At 38.8% G+C, this 10,578-nt stretch overlaps 1 protein-coding gene across 1 annotated transcript; it reads left to right on the top strand.

Annotated features, from left to right (window-relative positions):
- The first annotated feature begins 9,226 nt into the window (after positions 1 to 9,226).
- On the top strand, positions 9,227 to 9,496 carry LOC102865727 (dynein light chain 1, cytoplasmic-like). Its single transcript, XM_006881845.1, has one exon. The coding sequence runs from the start codon at positions 9,227 to 9,229 to the stop codon at positions 9,494 to 9,496; it is 270 nt and encodes an 89-aa protein (XP_006881907.1).
- The last annotated feature ends 1,082 nt before the right edge of the window (positions 9,497 to 10,578 follow it).

The following is a 10,578-nucleotide window of genomic DNA, read 5'->3' as shown; positions in this document are numbered from 1 at the left end:
TATGCTTGGTAGGGTAGAGGGACAGCACAGGAGGGGAAGACCCTCTATGAGGTGGATTGATTCAGTGACTGGGGTAATCAGGATGGGTGTGTCAGAGGCAATGCAATTGGCCCAGGATAGAGCAGGGTTTAGGGCTGTTGTACATAGGGTTGCTATGAGCTGCAAACGGCTCGACGGCACATAACAACAACAACAACATTAAGAAGTCACATGTTATATATACTTGGACTAAGAGGCAGTTGTTGGACCAGAACAAGGAAACACTGTATGGTTCAAAATTAGGAAGGGAGTGTGTTGGAGATGTGCTGTATCTCCATATCTCTTCAATCTGTATGCAGAACAGATCATTTGGAAGACTGGCCTTTATGAGGAGGAGTGTGGTATCAGAATTGGATGAAGACTCATCAGTAACCTACGTTATGCAAATGATACCACCTTGCTTGCCAGAACAGAGGAGGACCTAACGTGTTTTCTGCAGAAGGTCAAGGACTGTAGTCTTCAATATGGACTGAAGCTTAACATCAAGAAGACAAAGATTCTCACCACAAGGCCAATTGGCAGCACCATGATGGATAGATAAGAGACTGAGGTAACAATTTCAGCTTCCTCAGCTCCACAATCAACACTCTTGGCACCTACAATCAGGAAATCAAAAGACAAATTGCATTACCAGGGACCAACCCAAAGTGCTAAAGTGCAATGATTTCAATCTAGAGACTAAGACACGCCTGATCCATGCCATGTTCTTTGCAATTACTTGCTATGCATCATAGAGCCGGACAACGACTAAGGGTGACAGAAGAATTGATGCCTTTGACTTGTGGTGCTTGAGAAGAGTATTGACTGGACTGTCAGGAGAACAAACAGATCTGTCTTGGAGAGGGTGAAGCCAAGCTGTCTTGGAGAGGGTGAAGCCAGGAGGGACCAGTTCTTGGATAAGGACATCATGTTTGAAAGTGTGGAAGGACAGCACAGGAAAGGAAGACCTTGAGATGGGTTGACACAGTAACTGGGGAAATTAGAGTAGGTGTGTAGGAGGTAGTGAGACTGACTCAGGATATGGCAGGATTCAGAGCTATTATACATAGGGTCATGGGTGATTCGATGGCATATAACAATAACACCAATAGCCAACATACCACTGGAGAGCTCTAACAGCTCTATCAATATAGCTGGCTTCCCTGGAAATCCATTTTGGGGGTTGAAAGTCTGTCATCAGAATGCCTGTTTTGAATTCCTACCTGATGGGCCATAGAATCAAGTCGGTTCCCCTAGTTAAAACTCTACTTGCCTCCGCATGGTGTACCTCATAGTTTTGGACCCAGAAGCCAAAAGGGTAAACCTCAATTAAGGTTAGCTGTCCTCATTTCTAGTTTGTATGAGGAATGCTGACTAGAGATGCTGTGTGCTTGGAAGCTGAGGTTTTGAGTGAAGAACACATTCACAGCAAACAATCTGATAACCACAAGGCAGATCTCCAGAGGGATCTGAACAGAGCATGGCAACCCCTCCTCTACCCAAAGGAGGGTCACAGTGAGTTGGAATTTACTTGACTGCAATAGGTCTGGTTTCATATAGCCACGGTAATAAAAATAGCCTTCACTGATATCACAGTAAATATAGAGAGCAATAGAATAAGATTTAAATCCCAGAAAAAGACATGGTCAACAGATTTTTGACAGGGGTGCCAAGTCCATTCAATAGTTAGGAAAGAATATTTTTTTTAAAAATAGTGCTTGGGAAATGTAATTTCAACATGTAGAAAAATTAAATAGGATCTTTGTGTCATACCATACAAAAAGTAAATGAAACATTAATAAAAATTTATAATTAACAAAATTCTTAAGAAAATCACCAAGAGCAAGGCTATCAGGCCTAACTTTTACAATAGATTATCTAATATAACATCAAAAGTACAAATAACAGAAGAAAAAAAAATGAAGCTAATACAAATTAAGATGTTTTATTCATCAAAGGATTTTACCAAAAAAAGGCATTACTAACTAGGAGAATATATTGGAAACTACATGTTTGACAAGAATCCAATAACCAGTATGTATTTAAAACTTGGAAATGACAAAATGACAAATAGCCCAACTATTTAGAAAGGTAAAATCCTTGACTTGACATTTGGCCATGGAACATCGACATAACCACCAAACACATTATAATATGCTCAGCATCATTATCCATCAGAGATGCAGATCAAGTATTATACTCTCTCTAGGAAGCTCTGGTGGCCTACACAGAATCTACACAGTTGAAATCCAACAGCTGCTCTGTGGGAGAAGGATATGCAATCTCCTCCTGTGCAATTAACTGCCTATGAAAACCTCAGCTATGGGTTGGTTCCAACTCCAAGGTACTCAACAACCAAACACAACAGGGAGTATATTAGAAAAGCTAAACCAACTAACACACACACATAAATAACAAATATTGATGAAGGTGTAGGCAAATTGTCATCCTGGTGGAAATGAAAATGGCCCAGTAATTGTGCAAGGGGGAAAAAAAACCTCACAAACAAACCCAAGCCAAACAAAACTCAAAACCAGTGTAGTGGGTTCATGAAACTACCAAATAACAATTTCACTCATAGGCATATATCCAAAAAACTTGAAAGCAGAGACTCAAAAAGAGATTTGTGAAATTATTCACAATAGCCAAAAAAATGGAAACAGCCTCAATATCCACCAACAGATTGATAGATAAACAGAATGTGGCACAAGAATATAGTGCAACACTATTCAACCAGTAGGAGAAATGAAATCTTGAAACATTCTACAAAGTGGGTGAAGCTGAAGGCAGTGGAACAGCTCAATCACAAACTGAAAAAAATGTATGATATGACTTATAGTACCAGGCCAGAAAGGCATATGTATAGATACCATGGTTTGTTAGTGATTATCAGGACTGGGAGGAGAGGTGAGGAGGGGTTTAAGGGTTTTAGAAAAATCACATTGATTATGGTGAGGGCTGCACAGCCAATCATTCCAATTATTATCAATAGGCTATGTTGTTGTTGTTGTTGTTGTTGTTATGTGCCATCGAGTCGCTTGCGACTCATAGCAACCCTGTGTACAACAGCCCTGCACCCTGCTCTATCCCTTGCCAATCTCATTGTCTTTGGTACACCTATCCCCATAAATCCCCATAACCCCAGTGACTGAATCAATTTACTCATTAAGGGTCTTCCTCTCCTGTGCTGTCCCTCCACCCTTCCAAGTATGACATCCCTCTCCAAGGACTGATCCTGCTACGTAACATGTCCAAAGTATGTCAGACAAAGCTTCAGAATCCTTGCCTCCAAGAAGTAGCCTGGCTTCACTCTCTTCAGGACAAACTTGTTCATTTTCTTAGTAGTCCATGGTATATCCAACACTCTTATCCAACACCACAGCTCAAAGACATCAATTCTCCTATCATCCCTAGTCATTGTCCAGCTTTCTAATGCATAGCAAGTAATTATAAAGACCATGGCCTGTAACAAGCACACTTTAGTCTCTAGACTGACATCATTGCTCTTCAGTACTTTGGAGAAGTCCCTGACAGCAGACTTTTCCAATGTAATTTGTCTTTTAATTTCCTGGCTGCTGGTACCAAGAGTGTTAATTGTAGAGCCAAGCAAACTGAAGCTGTCAACAACCTCAATCTTTTCACCATCTAATTTACATATTCAAATATCAAAACTTAATAACTGATATCTATTGATCTCTTGGAGGTTTGCCTTCCCTGTCCTATCTCTCCAGTATATTTCCATATTCCTGTTGTTTTGAGCTATCTTCACCTATGAGGAAGTATTTTTAATCTAATCCAATGTCAGAGCACATTTCTCCTTGCAAAAGTTACATGAAGATATTTGTGTAACACAGTTTAATGATAGCTGACGGGACTAGTTCACAGCAGACATGAATTTCCCCTGAGTGTTTGCATCACAGCCAAGCTGATTTTTGTCTGATGTGCTGTTCATTTCTCAATGAGCCCAATGCTGAAGTTTTTACCATGTAGCAGCAGAATGTTGTCTGCCAGAGAAGTTGAAACAAGAGACCTTACAGTTTTCATGATCTCAAGTAGGAGGTAGGATGAACTTCCAGTCTAAATATAATTCAAGAGTACAACATGGATTTCCTTGCTCAGATTTCCTTGTTTAAGACAGTCTTGTTGTGTCCAGAAAAGCAGCTGACATCACTGAGTCAAATATGACCTGTTGTTTCCCAGTGCATGGATGATGGGTTAGCAGTCAGTACCCTAACACCTGAGGAAAAGCAGGGCTCAATGCCAAAAGACAACCATTATGGTCCTTTGGATTACAGAAACATGTTTTATGCCTTGCTTATAAACTGTAGTTCATAAAGTAACACAGCAACAAATCCAGACTCAGGTTATTTCATCTTTAGCCTTCGCTAAAGTCTTTCTATAGTTAGCTAATGCCTATTTAACAAAATATCTAGACAAAAAATAATTCTTATGGTTGTCTCCAGGTTCTCTCAAAGAACTTCTTACTATGATTCCTTTGACTCATATTAGAATTGCAAAACATATCTGTTTTGTCCAAAACACAACCTTTTATAGAAAATCTATATTTTTCTAAATTTTTTAAACTTTAGTTAAATTTATTATTAATTTCAGTAAAAATTTACAGAGATTTTGGATTTCCATTCATTCATTGTTGCACTTTTCTTCCCTCCCAACCCTCCCTCCTAGTACACTACCCTTTCGGAAAAGTAAAAGAAAAATTTTTTCATTGTTCTACAAGCCCTCCCCCAGGTCCACTCCACCATGTAGCCTTCACTCTAGCCTTCTGTCATGACAAAAATACCTAATCACATATCCCTTTTAATCAGTTTTCTCCCTCATCTGTTTCAATGCAGTATACATTGTTGAATCCATCTTTCTCAGTTTCTCCCCAACCCTAAGGTCAGTACTGTTTTACAACAGGGGCACCATTCAATATTTGTCCTTATGTGACTGAGATACTTCACTCAGCATAATGTCCTCCAGGGTCACCCATTTTGAATAATATTGCATGAGTTCCTTGTTTTTCAATGCAGCATAGTATTCCACTGTGCGAATATACCACAGCTTCTCTATCCATTCGTTTGTTGATGGGCGCTTAGGTTGTTTCCAACTCCTTGCTATTGTGAACAAAGCTGCAATAAACACAGGTGTGCATATATCTGCTTGGATGAGCAATTGTTGTGCACCATCAATTTGGAACTGACTCGTGGCTGACCCTCCAGGGTGTTTTCAGAGGCAATTTAATCACATGGGAGGAGATTGCCCATATTTCTCCCATGGAGCAGCTGATGGATCTGAACTGTGTGCCTTGAGATGTCAACACAGCTACTTACCAGTAAGCCACCAGAGTTCCTGACTCATGTGTAAGCAATTTCAGAAGGATAAGAACTAATAGGTCTATTTTGTATTGAATTATGTCTCTTAAAAAGATACATTGACATCTTTTTTTAAATAAATAAAATTTTTATTTTATACTGGTTTTTTTACAAAGTCTGTATACATTGTTTTTCACACTGGACCATTCCTATTTCCTTTACCGACTTTCTCCATGAGAGAAAGATGAGCAATCTACTCATTCATGCTTTGTTCTTGTTGTTGTTGCTGTTATGAATCATTGAGTCACTTGCCAGAGAGACCCTATGTACCACAGCTCTGAAACCTGCTCTATCCTGAGCCAACCTCATCGTCTCCGACACACCTACCTCCAATACTCCAGTAACTGTGTCAATCCAGCTCATCCAGGGGCTTCCTTTTCTATGCTGTCTCTCCACCCATGCAAACATGATGTCCTTCTCCAAGGACTGGTCTCTCCTGACCATGTGCCCAAGATATGCAAGATAGAACTTTGCATGCCCCCAAGGAGTCGCTTAGTTTCACCTTCTCCAGTACCAATCTGTTTGTTCTATTGACAGTCCATGGTATGTTCAATACTCTTCTCCAGTAACACAACTCAAAGTCATCTGATTTTCTTGTTATCCTCATTCATTGTCTAATTCTCTGATGCATAGCAATTAATTGCAAAGACCATGGTTTGAATTAGTTACACCTTAATCTGTAGACTGACATCGTTGCTCCTCAGACCTTTGGAAAGATCCTTAACAGTAGACTTTCCGAATGTAATTCATCTTTTGACTTCCTGGCTTCTAGTACCAAGAGTGTTGATTGTGGAGCCAAGTAAACTGAACCTGTTAACAATCTCCATCTATCTATCTCTGTCTATCTTTGTTTTCTTGATATTGAGCTTCAATCCATATTGAAGGCTGCAGCGAGCAATGTTGTGTCATCTGCATAGTGCAGGTGACTTTTTCTCCAACCATGATGTCACATTCCACATCATAAGGTCAGCTTCCTGAATGATCTGTTCTGCATATGAATTGAAAAGGTATGGAGGTAGGATGCATCTTGATTTCTTCCTTCTGCCTTGGCTTTTCAGTCCTTTAGTGCAATATTCAGAGTTTCTTCTGACATACATTTTGTCTTTTCTTCCTCTTCAGTCTTTGTAATGAACTTTTGCATTCTTCATGGATCATATTCTTTATATCCTCCCAGAGCTCATCTAGCCTTCACTCAAGAGTGTTCAAGCTCTCAGAGCTTTTTCTGAGATGGTCTTTAAATTCAGGTCAGATAAACTGAAGGTCAAACTTTGATTCTTGTGGACTTGATTTTATGTTCTTGAGTTTCAGTTTGAACTTGCATATGAGTATTAGATATTCTACTCCACTGTCAGCACCTGCTCTAGTTTTCACAGCTAATATTGAGTTTGTGCATTAAAACCTCTGAAAACCCACTGGACAGTTCCAATCCAATGGCACATAACAGCAACAATTAAGCAAAACCTGGTGGTTTAAGTGCACCTAGGGTTAGTAGAAGAAAAGCCTGACAATCTGGTTCCAAGAGCTGACAGCCTGGAAACCCATCTGGAGCACAAATTTACCCTGATACATATGAATTCACCATGCGTCAGTTAACCTGATGACAACTCACTTTTTCTCTGGGAAATAGATCATCAGATCTATTTCTTCTGTGGTGCTGCTGGGTAGATGTAAACTGCTGACCTTCTGGTTAATAGGTGAGCACAAATCATTTACTTCACCCAGATACATGAAGTAGAGCTCAGGAATCTGCATTGTACAAGTGTTTTTTGAGAATTTTTTCCTAGAATAAGTAGAGCATGCTACTCAATGGAGATATAAATGAATAATAATAATGATTTTGAAAAGTATAAGAGAACTATGTGGGTTATGCTTCCAATAGCTTCAAAAAAGCTAATATTAGTTACTGTTATGAGATAGGTTGACACAGTAACCAAGGTAGGAGGTGTAGGTGTTGGAGACAGTGAGACTGGTTCAGGATAGGGTTGAGTTCAGAGTTATTGTATATAGGGTCACTATGAGTTGCAGGTTACTTGATGACACAAAAGAACAACAACTGTTGAGTTGGAAGTGACTCACAGCTGACCCTCCAGCAGGTTTTCAGAGGCTATAAAAGAGGAGATTGCCAATCTTTCTTATTTGGAGCAGTTGGTAGATTAAAATCTTTTGGTTGGCAACACAACTCTTTACAACAAAGGGCACCAGAGCTCCCATCAAGGGCAGTCACAAAAGTATAAGTGCACTTGGTTGATACTGGCTTTTCTCACAAGACCCTTCTTTATGGCCAGCAAAGGCGCTTCACAAAAATGAAAATTTTACAAAATGATGTTTTTTTTCTATATGTAGATCCTATGTTAAGTTTCTGTTAGAAAATCCAAATGTTTAGAATTATTTTTTACTGATTTTTGTCTACATTTCATGTTCAATTTACTACAATTTACCCTGTTATCAAAACGTCTAAGGAAGTTCTAACTGTATTATCTGCAGTGTTTCTCATTTCACTTATTATTGTAAAAGCAGAGTATAATGAACTATGCTAGAGATGTAAGATCTAAGACCAAAAATCAATGAACTAGACTATTTTATGAGACTATCTGTTGGGGATCTGGATCATTAAAAAACATAGCATATTTTTAAAAGTAATTTCAAAAAATACTTGGGTATAATTTTGTATTTATCTGGCTCTAAAATAATATCCATACATATGCATTTTAGCACTTAACAAACTAGCAAGACAGAATTAAAAATAAAATAACCAACAAAATGTGTGTTTTTAATTATAGGAGCCATTACAATAGATTTACTTCTAACTCTGTAACTTGTGGCATGACTCTCCTCCAGTCTTTTTTCATACTAATTCCTCTTTTCATAGACAGTGTGTTCTTTTAAACAGTGTTTCCCCTCCCCTTTCTAAAATGTTGCATGAGGATAATTTATTCTTTTCAAAGTGTCGAGTCTTAGCCATTTCACTCTGATCACCCACAGAACTAGACATTAACTGACCCTGCATGGATAGGTAAATTCTGCTTCTTCCTAGTAACTAAGGCTTTCAGAGGCAGTAAATCACCTGGGAGGAGACTGTCCATCTTTCTCCAGTGGAGTAACTGGTGGATTTGAAACATGTGCCTTATTGAAATGGCAACACAGCTCCTAGGACTAAGCCATCAAAGCTCCCTATTGTAACATCAAGAAGATGTTCTAATTCACAAGGTACTATTTTTTTTTAATGACTTCAAATGCATGAGAAAGTTGGGTAGTGAAAAGAGAAAACAAAATAATCAGTGTGTGTTCAAAGTTTGATGTTAATGAAGTTTCTTAAAGAATGAACAAATTGGGTTTCAGAAAAAAAAAAGCCAGGATAGTCTTTCTAAAAGACTCAGTTTGTTTCCTTTGGACATGCATTCAGGAAAGACCAATTCCTAGAAAAGGATATCATATTTGCTAAGTAGAGGGACAACAAAAATGAGGGAAACATTCAATGAGGTAGATTGATGCAAGAGTTGCAAATAAACAGACTCAAAAATTAAACTGATCATGAAGATGGGAGGGGCCACATAATGTTCCGCTCTGTTCTGTTGTGAATGACATCACCAAGAGTTGGAACCAAAAGTGCAGAAGCTATGTGGACTGTACAGAGATGATGCTATCCTATAGAACGTTAAGTAACAAAGGGGCTTAAGTGACTAGGCAACAGCTGCTGGTGTGTGGCAACTTAGATGTGCCAAGGCTTCGGGAGCTGGGGCAGGTAAGGCGGGTCTTGGGTTACTCTAATAACCCCTTTAACCAGGAAACCCTGCCACAGTGGTACAGTGCTTTGTCCCTTCTCCGCAGTAACCATGAGTGACAAGAAGGTGGTGATCAAAATCGTGGACATGTCAGAAGAAATGCAACGAGCTTCCGTGGAGTGCGCGATCCAGGCAATAGAGAAGTACAGAGTAGAGAAAAAGATTGCAGCTTACATCAAGAAAGAGTTTGACAGGAAGTACAATACAACCTGGCATTGCATCGTGGGGAAAAACTTTGGTAGCTATGTGACACACAAAGATAAGCACTTCATCTACTTCTACCTGGGCCAACGGGCCATTCTTCTGTTCAAATCTGATTAAAGCATGGACTATGCCCACGCACCCTGTGATCCTTCCGAAAACAAGGACTGCAGCATAAATTCCAATAACCAGAGACTGACCTCTTCAGACTTGCTAAGGGAACACCTCCATCTTTGAAGCTTTGTCATGCTGTTTTTAACGGCATTGTTCTGCACCACTTAGTGTGGTTAATAAAGCATTGTCAGATCAGCTTATATTTGTATTTATTTTCTATCCCATACTTTTCGCGGCATCGTATTTTTTTCTTCCTCAAAATCCAATCTTTTCAAGCAAATACATCAGTTAGAAATTTGATAAACAAAATACTGTATAAGACCACTATCATAAAAATAGGATAGAAGGATAAAAAGTTAAAAAAGGTAGAAGGATAAATAGAAAAAAAATTAGAAGGATAACTAGTAAACCCTTTTTTAAAGGTGCTGGTTTTGGGGACCCAAGGGGGTAAAGAAAGGGAGCAGAGAGGTTAGGATGGGTAGGGGCAAAATCAGGGCTGTGAAATTTGGTGGGTGTAGGGAAGATGTAAAGGAAATAGAATTAGTGTTATAAAATACAATGTAATTGGGGGGCAGGGTAGAGAAAATAGTGCAACAATGAATGAATGGAAACCCCAAGTCTCTGTAAATGTTCATTAACATTAATAAAATTTAATAAAAAATATACAATGTATGGGAATGATTGTATGTAACTACGTCCAATGAAGAAAAGCATGGGGAAAATATTTTTTTTAATTTTTTTTTATTATTTGTGTGTACCGTCAAATCAGATCTGACTGGTACAGGAAGGGATTGTCCCTCCTTCCCTGGCAGAGCATCTCGTGGATTCGAACCATGTGCCTCTGGGATTGGGAAAATATTTTTTAATAAAACAAGGGGGGGAAAAAAGAAAGGGGCATAAGGATAACGTTTTTAGTGATGAGTATTTAATTATCTGGACCATGAAAGAAGTTTCATCAGTATATTCATGTGCTGAATTATCTAAAACTGTAACATTTAGACATACACATATCAATGCCTATCACTTGTGCTTCATTAAAGCTGGAAGCACAAAAGGAATGCTAAGTAACTTGTCCAGGATAACATCAA

Source organism: Elephantulus edwardii, unplaced genomic scaffold (genome assembly GCF_000299155.1).
Source record: "Elephantulus edwardii isolate Elephantulus edwardi_28Jun2011 unplaced genomic scaffold, EleEdw1.0 scaffold00016, whole genome shotgun sequence".
Lineage (NCBI taxonomy): Eukaryota > Metazoa > Chordata > Mammalia > Macroscelidea > Macroscelididae > Elephantulus > Elephantulus edwardii.
The sequence above is the reverse complement of the archived record's forward strand: the minus strand, read 5'-3'. Positions and strand labels throughout refer to the sequence as shown.